Source organism: Magallana gigas, chromosome 4, assembly GCF_963853765.1.
Source record: "Magallana gigas chromosome 4, xbMagGiga1.1, whole genome shotgun sequence".
Lineage (NCBI taxonomy): Eukaryota > Metazoa > Mollusca > Bivalvia > Ostreida > Ostreidae > Magallana > Magallana gigas.
The window spans coordinates 19,082,181-19,108,136 of record NC_088856.1 but is presented as its reverse complement, the minus strand read 5'-3'; the positions used below and the strand labels follow the sequence as shown (position 1 = coordinate 19,108,136).

At 37.1% G+C, this 25,956-nt stretch overlaps 1 protein-coding gene and 1 long non-coding RNA gene across 3 annotated transcripts in view; one reads left to right on the top strand and one right to left on the bottom strand.

The window, feature by feature from the left end:
- Nucleotides 1–23,457, top strand: part of LOC105321073 (uncharacterized) — a 57,958-nt gene extending 34,501 nt beyond the window's left edge. Inside the window, exons 3-6 of one of the 2 annotated variants that reach the window (XR_010712922.1) lie at nucleotides 22,240–22,471; nucleotides 22,618–22,767; nucleotides 22,873–23,187; nucleotides 23,269–23,457. This is a non-coding gene — a long non-coding RNA (uncharacterized lncRNA). Of the gene's footprint in view, nucleotides 1–20,009; nucleotides 22,472–22,617; nucleotides 22,768–22,872; nucleotides 23,188–23,268 lie in introns of those variants that run through there. The other variant, XR_898885.4, reaches the window with a different exon arrangement.
- On the bottom strand, nucleotides 3,842–6,549 carry LOC117690865 (E3 SUMO-protein ligase ZBED1). The gene is made up of 3 exons (XM_034475658.2): nucleotides 4,857–6,549; nucleotides 4,533–4,641; nucleotides 3,842–4,368 (listed from the first exon to the last, which is right to left on the bottom strand). Exons 1-3 carry the CDS (start codon nucleotides 6,366–6,368, stop codon nucleotides 3,986–3,988), a joined length of 2,004 nt encoding a protein of 667 aa, XP_034331549.2. The 5' UTR covers nucleotides 6,369–6,549; the 3' UTR covers nucleotides 3,842–3,985.
- Nucleotides 23,458–25,956: the final 2,499 nt, after the last annotated feature.

Here is a 25,956-nt window from a genome sequence, read left to right as displayed (position 1 = left end):
AAACATTAACATGATTAAACGAGCAAATTAGCTATAACTTTTTACTTATTTTTACTATGTGGTATTGCTAGCATATCAGCGTAACGTACGCAGTTAGTGAAAGCGTTTTATGCGTGTTTTGAGTATTTTTATATTTCAAATATGATGTACATGTATATACTTACATCAAAATTGAATTTTCGGTGTTCTAGACGATCTTTTATCATAACAGATGATACAGTATCATTGAGATGGAAGAAAAAAACCGTAGGACTGACGACATTAAAAATTAAAATACAGTAAACATTAAAATACCCGGTAATTTGTGGAACTAGTATTTTTAGCAATGTAATTTTGTTTACGTTTGCATTTCTTGGCAGTTGTTTATCCCTCCAGCTATATACATATGATCCAAATAGAGAGCACTAGACGTTGCCTGGTTTGATGTTCCGATTATATATTGGGACTATAGTCTGTCGATCCCAAAATATTCATGCAGCACATTTGGACGATTTATAATGGAAAATGTTGACATCTTTTCTCCATTTGGAAGTCACTCAGATGACCTTGCACAATTTTTCAACACTATCATCCGGGTCTGTTGAAATGCAAAACTCCGTAGACTTCTTTATTTTTAGCCGTGTATTTATACCAGCTGATAAGCTAGAGAGGACGTTTTAAAGAAAGAATAATGAGAATGTTTAATGCTTCTAAAAGAGAATCGCTTGAACCCTGAGGTATTAATAAATATGCAGCAAACAGTGAATCGAGGATATTTTGGGACAGAATATAGTGGTCAATGCATGTACTGTTAATTTTGAGGAAATAAATATTCTTGAATAAATAATCTAATATTGCTAATCTTTCAAAAAAAATTAAAAAAGGTACATAAAGTATATCGTTTTAGCATGATTAACAAATCTATGAGGTAAATAACATTAGATAAGATTTTCCGTTTTCCCTTCCGTTCCGCTTTCCATTCCGTTTTCCGTTCCGCGTTTTAGCAACACCCATGTATCCCATCTAATCGAAGAGCTGGGTAAAACTAGTACCCGCTAATGAGACATGCAGACCTGTGTTGTGTACGTAATTTCAGACAAAGATCATTCATTTGTAACATGCATGTATTTTTATGACCTACTCTTCAAATCCACCTGCACTATTTTATTAGGTAAATAACAGCTTTAAGGTGGTGCAGGACACCTTCATATTGTGATGTACATGTATACTTTCTATTGAGATAAACAATAAAGTATATTAAATATTGATTAAATATTTACCCCCCAAATAATGTTACCTACATGTAACATTGAAGCGCAATGGGTTAAAGCGTTTACATGTCTGTAAGAGCACTGGGGTCCAAGGTGTATTTTTGGTAATTTTACAATTGATATAAATGAATTTTCATGGGGAGGGGGGGGGGGGTCTGGACCCCTAACTAATTCACTGCAAACAGTTCTACCCCAAATTGCACATAAAGTGCTGCTCATTTTACGATGTGTATTATCATATGGGAAGGGATCTCATCCTTCAGTTATGAAAATTATATATTTTAATTGTATTACCGGAGCTTGCATGTAGCCTTCATTTTTAATTAAACTGGTACAAAACAGTGTTAATTAGGGGCAAACACATGGTGCGGGTATTACTGTCTAATGACAGCATCTAGTTTTTATTTTTTTTCTCGACGGACAAATTTTTCAATTTTATTTTTATTTTTTTTCCCTCCTCCTCACCAAATAATTTGAAAAATATTTCGTAAATCTAAAAATAAAAAAATGCTGGCCTAACGTTAGTGGTGAAAAATAAAAATAAAAACACCACAAAAAACACCAAAAACTTAAAGACATTTTCAAGGCTAACAATACTTTGATATTATTAGACTAATGTAAGTTAGAGATCGATCAATTTTTACATGCATTCTCTGTTCGTTAGTGGTGAATTCAAAAACACACGCCATGCGGTTAAGCATTTTTTTCTAGCTTGGAAAAAAATAAAAACATTATACAACATGCATTATATAATTGAAAGAAACACTTACTTTACTATTTTAGAGGATGAAATCCAAAATGTCCTTGTATTAAAGGTCGATGTAGAATTTATAAATGCTGCTCCTCACGGTCTTAAGTTTGGAATGGCGTTCAAAATGGCTTCCCAGCTAGGATATCTTATCCCCAGCTGGACACTGGTTCTTTGTTTCAGTTGGCGCGGTAATTTGTTCGCGCCAGTAATTAATACTTGTCTGGCCAGCATGCGCTTTCAAGCTGAGCAGATATGGAGGATGTGCAATAGATCAATGGCTATCGCGCACCTTGCCGCATAATTTGTTTACATGCGCTAACTTTCGCCATAACTGAATTTATTTCACTATCAACAGTTTTATTCATTAACACTATATATATAAATGATTCATAAAGTTACTTAAATCATTTCAAGCTGTGTAGATATTTGGGGGGGGGGGGGGGGGGGGGGGGGGGGGTTACAAGATCAATGCTTATCGCGCGCTTTCCGCATACATGTAAATTCTTTACATGTGCGATTTTTTGCCATCACTGATGATGTTTTTTCACTTTTTATGCCCACAAATTACAGAATTCAATAATTACACGAAATTATGAAAAATACAATTTTATAAATATATGTATGAGAAATTTGGTCGATATTGGTCAGAATATCTGACGTCTAAGAAAATTTGTCATGTTGATAACGTCATTTTCTTCAACGTCGCACAACGTTGTATTTTGGTTGATCAACGTCGTCAACCATGATCAACGTATTTTCAACGTTGGTACAACGTCGTATGCCTGCTGGGATTGGATTTTGATTTTGATGCATCAGTCTATCTGTCCACCATTTGTCTGTTTGTCCACCATTTGTCAAAAGATCTTCAATTTCTGGAATTTGTCTCCCAAAATCTGTGAGCTTTGTGAAATTTTAGATTATTGTTATTACAATGGAATGAGGCTTCATATGTAACATTACATTGTATTCATATCCCCGGGAGCTTACATTTTTTTGATGAATTGTAAATATACCCATCATTAATCAGCAAATCTCTTTATACATGTATATTAGAAATTATTTTTGTTTCTATTATTTTGAAATTGTATAATTGTATCCAAAAATGAAATATTATAACTATTGAGAGATTTGCATGTTTCTTGTGGATATATATAAATTTTTATAGGCCATGTCATATCATAAACTATTTTAAGGTGTTTTTTCTTTTAAACCATAGAGTAGGTACAGTACCTAAATATATAATGAAGTGATCATACGCTGTGTACAACCCGAGACAGATCACGGTGCATGGTCATGGATGATGTTAGAGAGTGAACTACCCTGGAAAGGCCCAACTTCAGGGTGTTTGTGGCCACACAGACGGTAGATGACTCTGGGTAGGGGCATCGTGAAGTGTGTACAACCTTAGACAGATCACATTTCAGGATGGACTCGTGTATAGTTAGTTTTCAATTTTTGATTGTAAACTTGTAAGAATGGTGCAGATTTTTTCTCCAATCTGTCATCATTTGGCTTTTTTTAGTATAGAATTAATGCTGACAAATTTTATGTTGGCCCATTTATTTTTCATTTATCTCATATAACCCCCTTCCCCCCCCCCCCCCCCCCCCCCCCAAAATCTCATTTTTTTCCCAACTCCAACTATTAGTGCTGAAACACATACCATGAATCAATATTCGAATATTTTTGACAGCATGATTGATAGCTTATATGACTGTAATTGCATGTGTAGATAGGGCTGGGACGATACTGCACCTAGCCGATCCGATACATATCACGATACCTGAGATACGATACGATACATATCACGATACATTGCATATTCAATTAATACATAAAAGAGTGTTTTTGAATTTATTCAATTTGCAACAAAATAGAAAAATACAACAACAGTAAATTCATAATTTCAACAGTTTAACTAACTTTAAGTTACTTGACTAGAATAACAAAATGAATTTCCTGAGCTTCACAACTGCAAACTATTTTACAGGTTCTTTTTTAGAAAAATGAGCCTATCAACATTTTCAGCACTCAGTGCACTCCTTGTGGCAGTGACTATGTCCCCCGCTGTGCTGAATACCCTTTCACTTGGCACACTGGTTGATGGAATTCCTAGTAGGTTTTTAGCCAGCCTAGCCAGTAGTGGAAAGTGGGATTCATTTGTCTTCCACCACAATAGGGGATTTGCATTTAAAGGGATGGAGGATTGTTTCTTAAAGTTTTCAAGTTCTGATTTTACTCTCTGTGCCATTGTTTTTCCAGGGGTGGCAGAAACAATATACACATCTCCAAGAAGCTGTTCTATTGCTGATTTCTTAATTTTCTTTGCTGGTGGTGGACACTCTAGATCACATTCAGCCGGAGCATCTACATGTACAATACAGATCAAATAACATCTAAGAATACATTGTGTCTTTTAATATCACTAACCAATCATCAAATTGTTAACAATGAATCCAATAAAGGAGAATGATGAAATATTGTAATTTATTTGAAATTATTTCACTGATGAAATTAATCAGAAAATTTACCTTCACTCTGATTCAGTGTTGGGAAATCTGGTAAATTGTTGTTCAGAAAAGAGGGCAATGCCTGAGCGTCTGTAGTTTCTGTACCTGGCTCTAGTGGTTCAATCTTGACCTACAAATAAATGAACAAATTTACACTTTAATGAATAATGATCACATGTACTTTTTTTCCAGATCTTATTTGAGAGATTAAACTATTTAGTATTATCCTCATCTGTTAAATGCCAACAGTTTTTCTCTATTTATTTTTTTATCTTAATCAAAAAAGAAAAAAAAACACAAATTAGAGTCCAATTCACTCAATAATTTCTTGGTACATGTACTTACTTTCACAGGCCCATCTCCTAGGAGAAGTACTTTTCTCTCAATGTTTCCATAAACTTCATCTTTCTCATTTTGTTCAAGTCTAGGAAGACATTTGAAGCGAGGATCTAACGCTGCACAAAGCAATAAAAATTCTGCTGTGTCTTCTTCCGTGTATCGCTTTGATAGATTTTCTCTTATGGCTTGTTTCACCTCTCTCACAAGATTTGAATCCTGCACATTTTCTGCCATATTTTCTAGAATAACTGCTTTCATTGGATAAATTAAAGAGACTGTGGGTGAATGCTCTGCACACATGATATTAGTGACAGTTTTTAATGGTTCCAAGACTTTCAAGACATGTTCAGCTTCAGATATGTCATCACATGACAGGGTGACTACATCTCGAATGTTCTTTTTTATTTCTGGAGAAGAGAGAGCTGCATGGATTGCTGGTTCCTGTTCAAGATATCTCTGAATCATCTCGTAGCTGCTATTCCATCTTGTCTGGACATCCTGGACTAATTTGTGAATGGGTAAACTCAGCTGTTGTTGCTTTGATTTAAGCACAGCAGTTGCTGTCGTAGAGCGATGAAAATAGCTTACAACTTTACGTATCCTGCCAAGCAGCCTGCCCAGTGCAGAAACTTTCAGTCCCCTTTGACATGCCAAATTAACTGTGTGAGCAAAACAGCCTATGTGAGGCTGTAGATCAGCTGTTTTGGCTGCAATTTCCATGTTGGATGCATTGTCTGTCACTAGTGCTACTTCATGTTCTGTTGGCAATTTCCATTCTGTGAGTGCTTCTTTCAGTACATTGCCTATGTTCACTCCAGTGTGGGAGACATCTAAATGTCTTGTCTGCAGTACATAGGACTTCATATTCCAATCAGACTGCATAAAATGCACAGTAATCGTGACATAACTTTCACATGCTCTGGAGGTCCATGAATCAGTGGTTAATGCAACAGACTCTGTTTCTTTGAGTTCAGCAATTATTTTGTCTTTTACTTCGCTATACAATTGAGGGATAACTTTCTCTGAAAAGTATTTTCTTGTAGGTAAAGAGTATCTTGGGTCCAACTCTCTGACGAACTCACGAAAATGCAAGTTATCGACGATAGACAGTGGCCTCAAATCTTTAGCAATAAACACTCCAACTTTTCTGTTCAACGTTTTTGCCTTCTGAGAGTCGAATGAATACTTTGTGGAATTTAATTCTGTAAGACGTAATTGTCCACTTACTGTTCGTCGCTGTGACGCATCGATCTTCACTTTCTCTGCCTCACTATCAGTATCGCTAGTAACGGAACGAGATGAAGATGAAACAGACATGTGGTGTCTGTCGATGTGTTTCTGCATATTCGTAGTGTTTCCATTGTACTTTAAATGCGCATTACACAATTTACACACAACCTTTGATTTATCTGTACTGCGTGCCCCGTTATTTTCATAAACGGGCAACCCAAACGTCTCCCATACTCCAGATTTACTGCCTAACGGTTTTGTTAACTTGATGTAATCTTCCGACGCCATATTTGTACTTTCGTTTTTGACGCGCGGACTAAAAATAACCGATTTCAAAGCTCGGATATTTTTGGAAAATTTAAAAAAACGTTAGCTTTGGTATCGCGATACTAATGATAGGTGTATCGATCCATGGATCGTCAAAATGAATACCGCGATGCACCGGTGCACCGGTGGATCGTCCCATCCCTATGTGTAGACTGCTTAAACATGTCAGTTCCATGCTGATACTCAAAATATAGGGCATGGTTTTTTTTGTTTGTTTTTTTTTTTATAAAGCTTTGTAAAGTTCAACAGCACAATGTTCAATCAAATTGCTTGTACAGCACTAGCAACATTTACACAAGAGATCATAGTCACCTAGTGATGGGAAATCGGACAATTTTCATAATGGATTATTTGAAATAATTGAAAGTGTATAGTCGATTAAATAATCGAAAATTTTCAAATTATGTTTAATTGAATGAAACTCTGAACAAAAACTTGCGTCTTGCGTTGTATATACAGTAAAATATACTTGTTTCAGTTGTTTGAAATTAATATTTTTTCAAATAAATCGAATATGTTAATAAAATTTATATATTATTACATGTATGCACATACAATCTTATTTACTGCACCTGGTTAGATTAAAAGAAAACTAGGAATTGTACCATTTATAGTGACTAGGAAGTTAGAAACAAGTTCAAACTTCAAACAATAAACATAAACAATTTAAAATATAACAAATTAATTTGAAATTCAGAGTTCAAATCCTATTTCAAAAACATTAAACCAAAACAATTTAACATTTAAACATCGTGACTAGAAAGTTTACTACTGGCCGAGTCACATGACATACCAATGTTTCACCAGTACATTTCAAGGTTTTTATTCAAGAAAATGAGCAAGTCAACAATCCAAAATACTTCCACACCGTGGATTTAAAGTTTGTATTTGGATATGGAAATATTTCCTGAGTCATGTTATTGTTGGGATCTTGATTAATGGCATTTGCCTCGTACGTGAGGCTTGCACATCGCGCCGCCATTTTGTTTAAACCTATTTTCGTTTTGATGTTTGAAAAAAAGTCAAGTCGTACGAAGAATTTTCGTAACTTACGTTTGTATTGAATTTTTTTTAAAATAATCGATTATGAAAATCTTAATCGATCATCGACATTGGGAGACATTTAGCAACCGACTTTCGATTGTCGGCGATAATCGGCCCATCACTATAGTCACCTAACACAGATTCATCAATCCTCAATGTCTGAAAATCCAATGAAGTCCGACTCCTCACTCTCACTGTGTAAGAGGGTAGCCAGCGCTAGTGCAGGGGTTGAAATATATGGTAGCCCGACGCCCGGGGCTAGTCAGTTTAAAACTCGGGCATGCTCATTTTTACCAACTGATAGTCCATCGGGCTAGCAAATCAGAACTCAGAACTGTATTATGATATGAACTGTATTATGATATGAAAAAAGTTTGAACATAAAATGTGTTGTCTCCGAGAAGAATTCATTTCAAAATAAAATAAACAGCAGTAATTGTGTTATACATGTATTTTTATTTTGCATCTTAAAATGGTTGGGCTAGCTGATTTGAACTTTGGGCTAGTAATTTTTTACTGACTAGTAGCCCCTGGGCTAGTGAGTTTTCCTGGAATATTTCAACCCCTGTAGTGGGAGGTCATCAGCTGACCTGGCAGGGTCTGGTAGTGGAATCTTGTCGGGAAGTGGGGCGTCTACGATGTTGGCTTTGATAAAGGCGTCAATAATGGCTGTGTTGGGGACGGTGTTCCAGGCTTCAAGGACCCACTGGCAGACAGTGCTGTATGATGCCTTTCTCATTTGTCCCGTTGCGGTGAAGCTCTTCTCTCCCATCATCATCCAGTTCTCCCAGATTACTTGAAGTTCTGTCTTGAAACATTAGTTGATTGAGATGTCCAGGGGCTGCAGCAACTTAGTAAGACTGGGGACATTGAAAGTCTTTTTTGGTGACATACTGGGGACATTGAAAGTCTTGTTTGGTGACATCACTGATGTGTGCCCTCATTTAATATAGGACAAGGAGGCTCTTTGACTGCTGAAAGAATCCACCAGGTCACTTTACTGAGTATATATATGTAGTCATCCTAATTGATCTTCAATTTTTCCAAATTTGACCCCTGGACAATACTGCTGTCCCAAGAGCTCACCATTAAGATGTCTTTAAAGAATGTTTATGGATCCCCCCCTCCCCCAACTCAACTCCATATGATGGTTTATATTATAGTGTGCAGTTTTGTAGCATCTTCAAGTTTTGAGATTTCACCACTTTCATCTGAAAAATTAAAATCTGAATAACATTATTACCTGTTGTATATTTATTTGATAAAGGTACCTTTAAAGAATATAACATACATTTATAATTGATATTGTATTTTTACAAAATAAGTGTTTTCTTATTAAAAATTAAATCTATGTGAATATATGTAACTTCCCAGTTAGCCTCACATCCGGGACGGTGGGATTGATTTCTGCGTCTTCTTCCTCGAATCCCTCGTCGTGGTCCTGGTCCTCTTTTTTGTGATTGGTCCTCCTCCGATGGTATGGCTTGGAGGGCCTTGCCTGTCTGGGAGTACAAATACTCCACCCCAATCAACTCTCCTGTGTAGGCTCTGGGGTGCTGGAATGCCGGGTCTAGAGGGTTCCCCTAGACAGTCTGTGACAGCTGGTTCACAGAAATCACAGAAGTCCACTGTAAATGTGGAACAGTGGAGCCTCCACCTGTAGAGCCCCTCTAGGAGAAACGCCTGATAGTGGACATCATTGGCGCTGGTACCTATAACATGCAACTCAGAATCTGTGCCTGTCAACAAAATCAGAATTGAGCCACAAACAGTAATCTCACTGGGAATGAACCTGTTCAGATGCAGGTGGAAGGACTCCAGGGATGTGGATCCTCTGGCACAGCGGTATGTGGACAGGGTCCTGGTGCCCTTCTTGAGGGTCCTTGTCTGATTGTAAAAGGACAGGCTGGGCAGGTTCTGGATACAATTCTTGAGGGTTCCCATTAGGAACATTTTAGTTACAATTTTAGGTACATCACAGTGACAGATTGAAGTATTCATTAGTTATGGGAACATTTGGATTATATTTTAAACCTAGGTACATTTTAGTTATATACTATAGGTAGTAAAGAACTGTATTATTATTTCAGGTATAAATTAGTTTAGTATAGAAGTTTTTCATCTACATGTCATAATTTAATAAAATGTTGCAAAATGATTCATTTAAAAAAAAAGAGAGAGAGTCTTAGATAAAAATTAATAGTCATACGAAATATATATAGAAATAATGCTCATTATAGATGACAAAGTATAGTAACATTTTTAACAACAAAGAAACATTAATAATTTAGCATCATGATGTATATTCTAATATGAAAACCTTTGAAACTGAACTGTATTTATTTTACAACGATTGATAAACAAGTTCTACAACTTATTTTGATATCTTTCGTTGGCATGAATGTTAGCGCGTGGAGGTCAATGATGAAAACCTATACTGAACTATTTAAACTTATTTTCTATTTGTCGTATTGGAGGGTAACGAAATAATTAGACATGATTCTTGCACATTACAGTTGATATGATTTAAGTCATTTAGTAGTGTGAAAGGGAGAGTAGATTAAATCAAAGTACCGACAAGAGTTGATTTTATTTTGATTTTTATTTATTTTAAAATCAACGATATGTGATTTCCATTTTTTTTTTTTTAAAGTCCTTGGGTATAACAGTGCATGAACATCACACATGGACTGAGCAGTCGATCATTGAATATGTTGCTGCAATATTGGCAGGATGGATCCAGAGATTATTTTTCCAGGGGTGGGGATGGCATCAGTAGATCAATGCAAGTGATGACAAGAAGTTAACAGGATGTGTAGTCAAGTTGCAACGTACGCCATTGCATTTCTTTATTGTCTTCTTTGTTAATTGGACAGTCTGTAATTATATTACAAACATACCTTATTGGTGCCCTTTTTGAGGATCCTCGTCTGAGTGTACAAGGAAATGTTGGGTGGGTCCTGGATACAGTCCACATGCCGCTGCTGACTTTCCCACACATCCCTGGCATTGTCTTCCTCTAGGAGTGGCGTTTCTAGAATGTCTCTGCCCTGTTCCCCAGAGAATACTTCGAGCAGCTTGTATATCTGCTGATGGATCCGGATGGGTCTCCTGGTTGTCCTTCTGCAGTGAGCCCTGTCCTGGTTTCATGTGTAGAGCCCGCTTGTAGTTTATGTCAATGGAGCTGGTGCCTAAATAAAGTTAAAGATAAGATTGATTTAAAAAAAAAGTTGATGACAAATGTCCCAGATATTGTAAAGGCTTTACTGATATTCTTTACTGTAATTAGAGATGCTCATTTAACTTGAAATTATTTAAAGCCCTGTTCAACCTGCTTTTTCTTGCTCTTGTCTTGTGAAATGGTCTAGTAACACCATTAATTGTATCTACCTGGTTGCCATAATGGTTGAAATTCCCAAGTACGAAGTGATAGTGTTAATTTCTCTATGTGAATACCATAGCAGTAAAAGCAATTAAAGACCAGTTTGGGCAAATAACCATGATTTATTAGGCACAAATGGTAATGAAGAAAAGCATTAGAATCATGGTAAATTTCATCTTCTAACTACAATGACAATAGACAAACAAAAGTACACACACAAAAAAAATAAAAATATTTCGTCACAATTGAAATGGCAAACTGAAGTTAAAAGCCTTGAAAGCAGTAGAATAAATTTGCGTGGCTTTGCCTTTAGCATGAATTTTGAAAGTGACCTCAACAAAAAAAGGGGCACTGACAAATTTGATTGGCGGATAAAAGTTGTTATTTTATAATAATAAAAAAATGATTGGATATCCCCGCTAGGTGGCGTTAGCAATAGGGGCCTAGGGGGATATCCCTATTGCTGGTCGAAGGCCAAAACAATTGGCTTATTTAATTGGTTAAATGACTTTTGCCAGGTACGGGGCCACATAACAAAACCCAAAGAGGAGATGAGGGGTGACAATACAAATCCAAGATGGCGCTGGTCTAATATTTTACAGAAATTAATAAATGTTAAACAAAGTTTAATCACACATTAGTTAGAGTTCATTCATGTTAATTTTATTTTCCTTTGAATTAACAATTTGAGTCTATGTATCTTAAACATGTTAAATTTTCCCATCTTTTTCTCTATGTCCTTCCAATCACTACTACTGTCTTGATCCTCCCATAAATAACCACTAAGGTTGAAATGTTCCCCAACTGGCCTTTTTTTATTTCTTTGTTCTTGATGTTTAATGATAGTGCAGGTTTCTTTTGCGCTGGTCACCCATTTCCCAATATGTTTTGAGCAAACCTTACAGCTTATATAAATGCAGCATAGTTACTCGTGAAAGATGTTCTGATATCACACCTTGCCCAGAATTTGATGCCAAACTTCTCTGGTTTTGCTGACATGTACTTGTCTAAGTTCTGTGCATCCTTTATATCCTTTCATGGCCTCATCAATGGAGATTTCTGTTGAGTGTTGGTAGAACAATTTAAAGTTGGCTCTTGTCACATAATACAATGATTGTATGATGATTTTACCTTGTTGATGGGGTGATACTGGGGGTCATCTCTTGGTACGTGGGCGGCAGCACTAATTAAATAAAGGTACTGTGTCAAGTTTCGCATATCTGTCCCTGGTCATCACAGTTTTGAAACTGGCACGACCTAGGAAATCATCATTCTTCCAATAATCTTCGTATTGATGCCGATGAGGTGAGGTGCCCATAACGATGTTTAGTCCAAGGTATGCTCAAATTTTCTCGCCGGAAGTATCTTATTCCTCTCGCATTGACAAAGTTCTGCATATGCATTAGTTTCCCTCGCTATGTGGTCGTAGATGTCATCAGGGACAAACACACTGAAATGATCGAAAAGTACTTACAATATTGACAATTTTTCTTATATTATGAATTCTTATGATTTTTTTAATGAAATAGTAATACCGGTATAGTCAGAAACTTGTAAAATTAAAACTAGTATTGAAGATAAGTCCAAGTTTATTTAATGCCAGGGGTCAAATAACTTGAAATGTTATGCATTAGATAACATTAATATTGGAAGGTTTTCCCTTACAGTTAACATTGATCCAGTAGTTAAAAAAAATAATTAAATTATAATTACTTAAATATGGAAACATAAACAACCTAATGCTCAATTTTACTACATTTAATACATCATAGTTGCATTTAATCATCATCGACTTTCAAAAGTATTGTAATTTGGAGACAGCTTTCTGGCCTGAAAACTTTGCCAGAAATGCTGAAAAGTCTTTCCATAGGGGCATGTGTCACCGAAGGGAAAGGGCACCATAGGGTAAGGGGAACTAACTCATACAGGCCAAATCCAAGAGATCCAATTAATATTTCTTGAAATGCCAAATGAGTCAGATTGAAATTTAGCTCGATGTTGCTTAGTCTACTGACAAAATCATTTAACTGCATTCTCCCTCATGACATTATGCGTGTTACATTTATTAAAATTTACATTTTCATTAATTTCAGTACATATTTTACCAATTTCAAACAAGTGCAATTTGCAGTTCTTTAATTTATGATATGTCTTACCTTCATCACTTGAAGTTGTCAAAAAATTTTGTATTGGCATTGTGACATTCTGTGATTTTTTGCTGCTTTGATGAGCTGCTGATGAAACATGCTTCATAAGATCATTTTTTCCACCATGGTCAATCTTTATATTTTTCATACACAGTCTGCAGAAAGCATGATCTTCGCCTTTCACACTTCTTGTTAGCCAACCTTGGAATTCTGCTTCCTTTTCCCAAGAATTTAGGTACTTGCAGACGTATCTTTTCTCTTTTGGCTTTGGTGGTGTATTTTCCATGCTTAAAAACTTCTTGTGTGATTATAATAAGGAATGCCATATTTCCAAAACTTATTTCCATTTATAAGCTGTTTATTAGTATATTGCTACATTTACTAACAAAGATTTATCATATATTACGTATCTGTATGGCACTCCAGGACTGGAATTTCTTCCAAATGAAGTTGGAGCCACAGCAGTCCCGGTCCACGTACACCACCTCGGATGGGTTGACATTGGCATCTGCGTACCGCCTCTGGATGCCCTAGAACATGGCAGTCCAGTCCAGCTCCCTCTCCGGCGGTCAGGACAGACATCAGCACCTAGCCGTGCTCGTTTCCCACGTTGGTGGCCCAAGCAGCTGTCTCTGCAGCAGACCCCTGAAGTTTCCTGGCAACCCTCATGGTGGAGTCCACCTTCAGGATCCGTCCGTAGACTGAGGTGATGGCAGCCTTGACTTCCTCCAATCTATACAGCACGTCTTGACAGTAGATGGAGGTCAGCCACTGGTAGGACGGGATCCTGGGGGTGTGGACGGAGGGTGAAAACAGTCCCCGTGACCAGTCCTCTCTTCTGGGCGGTGCTGAAAGTCTGGCAGTCGCTCAGGTAGTGCGCCGTCCTCTTGAGGTTTTCCTCTCTGTGCAGCTCAGCAAGGTTCTGCCGGAGTCTGGCAACACTGTTCCCGAGTCCCCGCTGTCTGAGCATCTTCACCACTTCCAGGTCGCAGGCCATCAGTCTGGTCAGGATGCAGGGAAACTGGAGACGATGCCCTACATCCAGCTGGTCTAGGAGGTCTTGGTTCCAACTGCTGAGCTTCTTTTTACAGATCGGGCACTCCAGATACTCCGCCACTATGTAGTAGAATCCTGAGAGACTCAGGACTCTTCGGAGCGTCCGTAGATGCCCGAGGAGATCAACTCCTGCCCATTGCAGTCTTTCCCAGGACACGTCAGCCTGACTCTCCACAGCTTTTTTGGCATCCACTATAAGATGGGCCTGGCAAAGTACCTAAAACAACAGAGATTATTTAGTAACATGAAGTGATAAATGTTGTACAAATGGAAGTTTTTTCATTAGAATCACTGCCTACCTGTCCATGGCTGGAGGCTGGGTGCAAACTAGGGCTGGCTTTGGAGGGTAGAACCACATCCTGTCGATGTTGTCGAATTTCATCTCCGCTTTCCCGAGTCCCCGCTGTCTGAGCATCTTCACCACTTCCAGATCACAGGCCATCAGTCTTGTCAGGATGCAGGGAAACTGGAGACGATGCCCTACATCCAGCTGGTCTAGGAGGTCCTGGTTCCAACCGCTGAGCTTCTTTTTACATATCAGGCACTCCAGATGTAGTAAAAATCTTTCAAAAGTTAAGTTTAATCACCAGAATCACTGCCTACCTGTCTTTGGCTGCTGCAAGAAAAGGCTGGTTTGGAGCTAGGGTAGAACCACATCCTGTCAATGTTCTCAAAACACATCTCCGTATTTTCTTGTCCGTTTTCTTGAAAGAGTCAAAATTAACAAGTTGTAAATACATGTATCAAAGATTATAGTTCTTTAAGTTTTATAATTTTGTTGCTTAATACACTGTCTACACTTGTTACATAGCATCCAAGATGGTCTTAATGCTGGAAAGCTTCCACTAGATCTTCATCTTTAAGGACGTCCTCTACGCTGGGGGATGGACGGGGGGCGGTCTGGGACAGTATACTTACCTTAGGCGCCTCCGCCTTCTATCTTTCTTTCTCAGCCACGATCTTCTTCTCCAGCATGTGGTGGGTTACTTCTGGGAACATATGTACGTACTCCACCAGGCGGAACTTGTTGGCCGAATGGGCATTGTTGGGGATCTCCTTGTCCTTGTACTCGAACACTGCGACTATGCCTGTCACACAGCCGAGGTCGTTCTCCAACAGCCACTTGAAGGTCTGGCCTTGGTATCTCCTTTCATTTTCTGATAGTGAATTGGATGGTTACCATAAATTAAGAGGTGTAGAGGGCTGACATCAAAACATGATAAATGGGAAAATTTTTGATTAGGAGGATGAATAGATATTTGAAAAAAAGCCTGGAGTGTCACACCAACTACACTATTAATTACCATGGGAACTTGACATTATGCATTGCAAAAAATTTGAAAAAAACAAGTCTTCAAAAAAAAAAAAATGGTCTGATGAGAAATGAAAATGATTATGAATGCTGCTTAATAAAAAAAAAATGAAGATTTTATCCCATTTTTAGCTCACCTGAGCTGAAAGCTCAAGTGAGCTATTCTGATCACATTTTGTCCGTCGTCCGTCTGTCCGTCCGTCTGTCCGTCCGTCCGTCTGTCCGTCTGTAAACTTTTTACATTTTGAACTTCTTCTCTAAAACCGCTTATCCAATTTCAACCAAATTTGGCACAAAGCATCCTTATGGGAGGGCGAATATAAATTGCAGAAATTAAGGTTTGATCTGTATTCAAAGCGGAGAAAACCTTGAAACTGTAGAAAAAGGGGGGTGCATTTTTAAAAATCTTCTTCTCAAGAACTACCGAGGCAAATTCAACCTAGTTTAGCATAAATTATCCTTATGTGAAGGAAAATATAAATTGCAAAAATTAAGGGGTAATCCTGTTTCAAATCTGAGTTATTACGAAAATAATAATAAAGGAAAGGCGTGTAACAATCAGTTTAATAGCTTCGGGTTCGGCATCCGGTAAAATGATTCCATACTTCTAAAACGAGGTTCTTTGTTTTAAAGCAGCCATGACATTAGCCTATACGAAAAAGGGTCGATCTGACTATGATGAATGTGCTTGTTGTGCAACAGTTCGCGTAAGAAGGGAAATTTTGAAACATACAACATATATTGGTGCCGATTTTGTGAAGTAAATTGAGGCTAAATATTTCAATGCATTGACAGTTTTCACACATGACGTTGGTGTTAACTTGTTCTGATTTTCGTTTCGTTCTCATTATGCTTTGTAACCTGGAAACTATCGTCTGTATTTTGTGATTTTTACGGATCAAATCAAACAGAGACTTCGGTAAATCAAACAGTTAACTGTTTACCTGCGCAAATTAAGCAAAATCTGATGTAGGGGTACTGAAATACAATTCATTCTATCGGTAATTCGGCGGATGGTACATGTAGATTAATGCAATAGGGTTTGTTGAGATGCTCGGCATTTTCTCGAGTTTATTCAGTTTAAATAGAGTTTGATATCGCTGACGGAAATATGTAGGTATATACATGTTTATATATGATTCATTTCGAAAAAATAAATTGTGTTCTTTATTTGTTATACATGTAGTGCATGTTTCTTGTGTTTAATTGTTTACAATTTCTATTTACTAACCGTATTTGAGTGTTAAGCTTCGAATTATTAGCAAGATACAGAGATTTGCTCACAATTCTATGTTTGTACACATATCTTAAAAACTAAAGCTTAAAAAAGTAAAAAATTTGTCAATATTTATTAAGAAAATTTTCAAAGTCTGTTCTTCCAGAAACCAACTTTAACAACTTATTGTATTGTAAACTTAACCTTTTTAGCTCACCTGAGGGTGGGGCCACAATGGGGGGTCAAAGTTTAACATAGGAACATATTGAGTAAATCTTTAAAAATCTTCTCAGAAACTAATCGGCCAGGAAAGCTGAAACTTGTGTGAAAGCATCATCAAGTAATGTAGATACAATTTGTGAAAATTATGATCCCCGAGGGTAGGGTGGGGCCACAATGGGGGGTCGAAGTTTAACATATGATTATATAGAATAAATCTTAAAAAAATCTTCTTCTCAGAAACTAATCGGCCAGGAAAGCTGACAATTGTGTGGAAGGATCCTCAGGTAGTGTAGATTCAAAGTTGTGAAAATTATGACCCCCGAGGGTAGGGTGGGGCCACAATGGGGGATCGAAGTTTAACATAGGAATATATAGAGTAAATCTTTAAAAATCTTCTTCTCAGAAACTAATCAGCCAGGAAAGCTGAAACTTGTGCGAAAGCATCCTCAGGTAGTGTAGATTCATAGTTGTGAAAATCATGACCCCCAGGGGTAGGGTGGGGCCACAATGGGGGATGGAGTTTAACATAGGAATACATAGAGTAAATCTTTAAAAATCTTCTTTAATCAGCCAGGAAAGCTGACACTTGTGTGGATGCATCCTCAGGTAGTGTAAATTTAAAGTTGTGAAAATCATGACCCCGGGGGTAGGGTGGGGCCACAATGGGGGATTGAAGTTAAACATAGGAATATAAAGAGTAAATCTTTAAAAATCTTCTTCTCAGAAACTAATCAGCCGGCAATGCTGAAATTTGTTTGGAAGCATCCTCAGGTAGTGTTGATTCAAAGTTGTGAAAATAATAACCCCTGGGGGTAGAATGGGGCCACAATGGGGGGTCGAAGTTTAACATATGATTATATAGAGTAAATCTTTAAAAATCTTCTTCTCAGAAACTAATTAGCCAGGAAAGCTGAAACTTGTGTGGAAGCATCCTCAGGTAGTGTAGATTCAAATTTGTGAAAATCATAACCCTGGGGGTAGGTTTTGGCCACAATGGGAGGTCGATGTTTTACATAGGAATAAACAGAGTAAATCTTTAAAAATCTTCTTCTCAAAAACTAATCAGCCAGGAAAGCTGAAACTTGTGTGAAAGCATCCTCAGGTAGTGTAAATTTAAAGTTGTGAAAATCATGATCCCCAGGGGTAGGGTGGGGCCACAATGGGGGGGTCAAAGTTTAACAAAGGAATATATAAGGTAAATCTTTAAAAATCTTCTCAGAAACTAATCAGCCAGATGATTCTTTATAATTGTTAAGACTTTGGCCCCAGGACAATTCTTTGGCCTCCCGAGAAGGTTCAGTGTTTGATGTACGTTTATATCCCATATATAAACTATTCTTAAGGATCTTTTTGAGAACTGCAATACTCAACATATGATATGACTATAAAATCATCCTGTTGGAAAAGGGACTAATGATTATAAACATAAGAATATCCAGGGGAAAATGGATTTTATTGATACAGGATCTACATGTATTACTGTACATTGTCCAGATAGTTTGTATTATGACTCCATTAAGCTGATTTTATCATACCTATTGTTCCTCAGGTGAGCGATGTGGCCCATGGGCCTCTTGTTTAATTTTAAGTCGTAAAATTTTTAACTAGGGCATGAATTGATGGATACTTCTAGTTCTTTTATTAAACCCCCGCTCCAATGGGGGTATACTGTTTTACCCTCTGTCTGTCTGTCTGTAACACAAATTTTTGTCAAAGGTTTCACAGCAACTATTAATCACAGATGCTTGAAATTTTAACACATATTTGGTTAGGCATGCCATATGGTAGGATATATTTTTATATAAAAATAAAAGTTCCTGTTAAATGACGAATGTTTATTTTTAGCCAAAACTTTCAAACAAATCTCATCAAAGATTTCTCAGCAACCATTTATCGCAGATGGTTGAAATTTTAAGACACTATTTGTTTAGGTATGCCATATGGTAGGATATATTTTTGTATCAATTGGACATTAACTTCCTGTTAAATGACGACTTGTTTATTTTCAACCAAAATTTTCAAACAAATTTTCGTCAAAGATTTCTCAGCAACTATCTATCACAGATGCTTGGAATTTTAACACATTATTAGTTTAGGCATGCCATATTCATGGGATATATTTTTGAAGTAACATGAATTGAATGCCAACTTCATGTTAAATGATGACTTTGCTTATTTTGTATATATTCATATCAGAGCAGGGGTATCACTAGTGAGCATTGGCTTGCAGATATATCTTTTTAAGGCGTCGAGCTAATGCTCGGCAGCCTTCTAGCGATCGTCTGGATTGGCAATCGTCCAAAAATTCATGCACTGCACCGCCTTTTAAATGCGCACAAAATAATAAGTTCCTTAAAGTAATAAACGTATTACAAGATTTTTATTCCATTTATTCAACTACATTGTGTACAAAAAATCCAACCTTGCCTCCCTGGTTATTGATAACTCTTTGCATAAGTATGAATTTGCCTATTCAAGAATGGCGGATGAATACAAAAGATGTAAACATTACTAAATATTATTTTAGTTTATCGATTACATTTTAACTGGAGACCGTGCCCGATAGAAATAAAATTTAATATGTAAATTTATTTGTTCTCGGGCACGGCCTCCAAAATGAATGTAAGCGATAAATGTATCTAGTGATTTTGTTGCAATAAATAAACACGATAATGCAGTCGGTTTGGTCGAGCAAAAAATAGCACGTGTTGTGGATTTGTTTGTAAACAACCATACCATAGGTAATCTTGTTTCAAACGGGAATTGAAATAAATAAAAGTATGTTTTATTATTATAATTAGAGACACGCTGTAATCAATGAATTCACCTTGAAAATTGTTCAAAGACTGTTTAAAGCAGAAAGAAAATACATGTATAATTATTTTTAACTTTGAAATTTCTTTGATTTTTGTAACTATGATGAGTTATTGTATTATAAACGCATCACAACATATTATATATGGAAATATAGTGATTTTTGTTTTTGAAAGAACGCAAAACATAATTCATTTACTTTTTTTATTCTAATATGTATTATTTGATATACGACTATGAGTACAAAAATTCAAATTATTGATATCATATTTTATCAATCTATATAAAAGAAAATGTCAGCTGGATGCCTTTGTGGCCGTTCCGGCCTTTGATTTAATATTAATTTTCGATAAGGTTTTTAAGAATATTGATATAAAACTGCTAGAATATATCAAATGTAGAAATGTTGGTATTCAATTAAATGATTTAGGCAGGTTAAATAAAGGCTTTGAAAAGTAAGTTTCATTTGGCATACAGGGAATTTTGCTTTAAGGTGTCCTCTAGTGTAAGCGTGTCCAAAGTGTCCATTGACTGGTATAAATAGGCTAAGAGCATTTAACAATGTCTACTGATAGTTGCCCATTGCTTGACTTAATTGTTCTATATCGGCGGATAGGTCTGCCAGTGTCACTTTGTTAATCGGTTATATTTAATTAGATCTTGCTGGCAACACAGGTCATTTGGACAGTGATCTCTGAATTGTAGAAAATACTGTGAAAACATACCATCGTGGAATGCCAACAGTCAGCAACAGGCACTGCAAGCAGTAACAAAGTGGCAGGGTAGTTTAATTTAGCACGAGTGAATGAAAGAACATTATGTAGAAATTAAGTCAATAGCTGAAAGCCTACTTAGAAAATAAAACATAGTTGAATTTCAGTGTGGCGATCTCTGAGGTTTCCTTTGCAATTTTATTTTTTGCTGTTGGCCACTTCTTAATTATAATAATAATGGTCATGACTCTGACTGTCTGCTTCCAGCATGCTGTATTTTACAAACTGACGAACCAAAATTTGCACCTGGATTTATGATGACAGTTTTATGACACCTGTGTGTATGATATTAATTTGGTATCATTAAAAAATAAGAATATTGATTCAAAATATAAACCATATATATTTTTTTTGCACATTGCACAATTACTTTTCAAATTAGATTTGCCTTAGTCTTCTTCCTTTGTCTTCTAATAACAAAAGCATAGACAGCAATAGAAGCATCACTTACTTTTCAAAAATAGGCCTTTCTGTTTTGTTTTTAAATGGGATCTTATAATTTTTGTGTGTTTTTCCCTCAGATTGTATTTAAGTCTTTCATTTAGAGTAATATTTGTTATTAATTTTTTTTTTAATTTGTGGGTTTTTTCTTTAGTTTTTCCCCCTCTTGAACTTGTGTTTGTGACAAAGTTAGATAAATAATGCAAAGTACAGGGTAAAATTGTTGAATTTTTCACTGTTTGGTGTTTTGTTTCTTTTTTCTAGCTGTATATGTGTTTTTTTTGGTTTTTTTTTCAAAGTTTTGTTATCAAGGCGGATCAACTGTTGGGTCCTCTTTGTCTTTCTGGGGCTGTCTCCTCTTCCTGCTGGTGTATCCCCTGAGGCGCATCCTCTCGACCCAGTCCTCGTAGCTCTCCCCTGTGGTCTTTTCGCAGTACCAGTTGCCGAAGTACTGCCGGTGGCTGGGTGCAACTTTAGGTTTTTTACACTTCCTGCACTGGTTTAGTTAGTCCTCTGCGGGGGCTGTACTGGCGGACGTACTCCCCCATCTTCTTCGGCTTCTTAACTTTGCGTCGGTAGGAGGCCATGGAACCATCCGCCAGTGGGAGCAGTGCCTGGGCAGTGAAATCCGGTGGAATGGCTGGCTGGGGGGTCTGGTTTGGTGGCACCTGAGGAGGCAGGGTCAAGACGTAGTGATACTGGACTGGGGCCGGAGCCAATACGGGCTGGGCAATGTAAGGCTGAGGAATAGACTTCCGTCAGCCTCTTCACTAGTGCCTCAATGTAACAGTTTGCATCTGGGTAACTAGCAGGTCTGGTACCTGTGCCCACAAAGGACATGTAATGAAAAACTAGACATTTCAAACACTGTACTCTAGTAAACATGCAAATCTATTCACTGTTCATTGAAAACACATTCTTACCGTTTGGTCTTCTCCACCTCCACGTTGGCTTTAACAGGTGACCTTCCTGTCTTGGATGCCATAAACCTGCCTTTGGGAGAAGACCTGGTCCTGTTGTGTCCGGGTCAGTGTCCTGCACTCCCTGAGCTGAAACAGGTAGCCAGGTCGTGCACTGTTGTCCATTTTAAGAAAAAAAAATCAAGGTCTTTGTTAAGTGAGAATAGAAATTGTGACAAATTTTCTTCTCATTCATTGCATGTTGACATGTATGTTTATATCATGTTGAAAATATCTTTCTTTTTGAGGCTGCTCCTTGTTAAAAAAAAAATGATTGTGCTTTTTAAATTGAAATTTTCTCCATATGCTCAAAATTTCAAAGCATTGAGAAATGCAAATTTTATCCTATTTTGATTTCAAAATCTGTGTTCAATATTTTATTTCAAAGTCCTTTAAATATGTAACCCAAATTTATAAAAATTTTAAATGCTTATCTGTTTCTATTTTTAAACAAATCCGGGCCCAGGTTTTCAATGGAAGAAGAGGACCAGGAAGAAGAGGACCAATCAGGAGACCAAATCCCAGGGTCCTGCAATGGTTGCTGAAGAACTTGAAGAGAAGAAGATTTGAAGTGGAAGAGAGCATGGCTCCTAATGTATGTACCTCGCCTCAACTGTAGATGGATAAGTGGATGAAGGAGGATAGCTAGTCACCAACATCTGCCACCAGCATTGAGATGATGTAGGCTATCTCTGGAGGTATGTGAAAAGTGTAGACTGTGTGTTAAACAATGTATGCAAGTTATACACTTTTGAATGGAATTTATCTTCACATTTTTCTAGTATATGCACTAGTATTTCACAACTTTCATCTTGCTTCTTTTTTTGTCTTAACAAACTTTAAGCCATGGTCTATAGTGCCTGGAATTCAAAGCATCCAACCAAATAATGTTTGAGCCTGTTCCAGCTCACTTAGTGGTGAGGACCCATCATGAGGGCTAGCCCAGCAGCCACTGCCTACATCCAGCTACCTCAATTATCTCAAAAGTCTAAAGGTAACAAGAAACATCCATGTTTTGATCATACTGGTTCATTTTGAGCATGTTTATTTTGTTAGAAAATGATTGAAACTTCCAAAACTCCAAAATGAAATATTGTAGATCCAGCCTTCTCCCTTCTTCTTCAACCATGGAACACCAAGCCATCAACCCCAAAAACCATGTTTGAGCTAGCCCTTGGACCCTTTAGCAATGAAGAGCTCATCATGAAGGCCAGCCCATCTACCATTGCCAACATTCTGTCGCCTTAGAGGCCTAATCTCAGTAGTGTATTGGTGACCGAAAGGCAATCTCCAAGGCCCTCTAACAAGTCAACAGACAAAGAAAAACAGATATGTGCTTCAACAACATTGCCAGTATGTGGTTCTGCCTTCCCAAACCATCCATTGTATTCCCCAAGCCTCCAGCAATGGACAAGTAGGCAGTGATTCTTATGAAAAAACTTCATTTGTACAACATTTATGACTTCATGTCACTAAATAATCTCTGTTGTTTTAGGTACTTTGCCAGGCCCATCTTTCTGTGGATGCCAAAAAAGCTGTGGAGAGTCTGGCTGACGTGTCCTGAGAAAGACTGCAACAGGCAGTTCTTGGTGATCTTCTTGGGCATCTACCGAAGAGTCTGATGTTCTACACCAAAGTGGCACCAAAAAAAATTCTAGAGAGTGTCCAAAAAAAAAAAATCAAACTTCTAAAGCTTTAAAATCTTCAGTGTATAATCTGTAAATTTTTATGATATGACTTCAGTTTTTCATTAAACGTTTGAAATTATTCTGCATTAATTTTTGGTGATAGTTACATACTCTGGAATCATTAAAATTTGTGGTGGGCTCAGTTGGTTAATTTTGTAACACATACCCACTAAACTCTGAAGCGAATTGCAAAACAATTACTCATGGTATTTGGAAAGAAATCACAAAGTTACATCGACTGAACCTCTTATAAATGAAAAAAAAATTGTCCCCATAAATTTAAATGATTTCACTGTAAATGGTCATGTGTCAACCATTAAATTGTGAGGTATAACAGCACAAGAGACATGAATGTCAAGCCTCATTAAAATATAAATATGAAGCTTTGTAGCAAAAAAGAAAGAGCCTTAATTAATAAAAGTTTAGACCTGTGTCTCTTTTCTTGGATATATCGAGCCAGATCAGCTTTCAAGCCCATCTGCTTTCAAATTCAAGCAGATTCAATAGTAACCAGTAACATATATGACATGCGCGGATCTAGAGGGGGGGTCGGGGGGGTCCCGACCCCCCCTGGAAAATGAAAATTTATTAAATTTACATAGTAAAATTATCGCGAAAATATGCCTCGAACCCCCCCTGGCAAACACAATTATCCTTCGGACCCCCCCCCTGGAAAAATTTTCTGGATCCGCGCATGTATGACGTATTTCCAGTATGAGTAAACAGACTATAAAATTTGTAACTTCTCTGACTTTTATATTTTAAATAGACGTACTAAAATTTTGGCTCAGCTTTTATTTATTTTCAAAAAATTGTAAATCTCTTCTGTTACGACCATGAACGCAATAGTGACAGGGTGCGAATAATGAAATGCACAATAGCGACGGTTCAGAATGGTGATGGGATACAGAATAGTGACAAAGTTAGGGATAGTGATGGGGGACAGGGTAAGGGATAGTGATGGGATGCAGGCTAGTGACAGGGAAAGGGATAGTGATGGGATGCAGGATAGTGACAGATTTAGAGATAGTGATGGGATACAGGGTAAGGGATAGTAATAGGATACAGAATAATGACAAGGTAAGGAATAGCGATGGGTTATGGACAATGACAGGGTAAGAGATAGTGATGGGATACTGGATAGTGAAAATGCAATTCATTTGACATGTATTTTAAGGGAACATTACATCCAACCTGAGTCAAAGAACAGTCTTATTGATAATTGAGATTAAAAAAAAAACTTATGAATAAGCAGGGTAAGGGGAAAAATGACAGGGTCTACGCATATATATTCATTCTCTCTCTCTCTCTCTCTCTCTCTCTCTCTCTCTCTCTCTCTCTCTCTCTCTCTCTCTCTCTCTCTCTCTCTCTCAATGTTTGCTTATATGTAAATGGTGTGGTCATGTGTTAATTTCTTTATTTAATTTTTGTGATGGAAAAATGTGGATACCAGCAAAAAACAACTACATATAATATGAACTTTTTTTTGCTGTTTTAAAACAAAAAAAAAACTTATATAAAGGAAGGTTATATATATTCTTCAAAATAAACTATAGCTAGTGCTTTGGAGTTCTAACAGTGTTAAATCCTTTTAATTCATTGAGCGTTGATGGAATCTTTGCATTTCTTTCACCAACATTTAATGATTCCCATATTGCCTAATTAATATATTAGAAAGTGCGGAAATTGATCAGTGGTTTTTGCATATATATTTTTTTTGTTTGCCTCCACCATGCAGTCAGTTTACCTGCAATAGTATTTTTTCGATTCAAGCTTTGATTGTCTGTCTGTCTTGTCTGAACCCAACTAAATGATATGCATTCAATGTCTCGTATCTTTAAAGGCATTCTAATAATTCACTCTTTCTTTCTAATATCCTTTGGCTGGACCCAGTCATATTATAGAAAGCATTCTAAACTCGAAACAGGCGCCTTTGAATTGAACCCTACTAAAATAAGCATAGAACTTTACGCATAGAAGTTCAGTGTATTATTAATCATAGACATGTAGGATCTAAACCTCCGCCGATTCCACCTTGCACCTTACCACCACCTGTTGGATGCGCAGTGGCGTCATGCACAAAGTATATTGTTCATCTTCCAGACAGACAAACCAACCCGATCCAAACCTTAAATGCATATACACCCCTTGGATGATTTTTTTTCTCGAATTGACGGAAAAGGCCGAGCAATGTTCCGACTGACTTGTGTTATGTTCAAATACATTTATTGTTACTGGAGAGAGAGAGAGAGAGAGAGAGAGAGAGAGAGAGAGAGAGAGAGAGAGACTGTCCATACTACATATTTTGTGGCTTTGTTATGTTTTCCTCGACAATTACTATGAATTATTTATTCGACGGAAACTTCTATGTCTTTTTTTGGTCAGTTGAATAATAATAACTTACAGCATTTCATTAAGTTGAACATATTGTTTATGCGTCTTTATACCGCTGTTGTTTGTTCTTCCACAAAAGAGAGCAGTGGGAGAGTTATTCG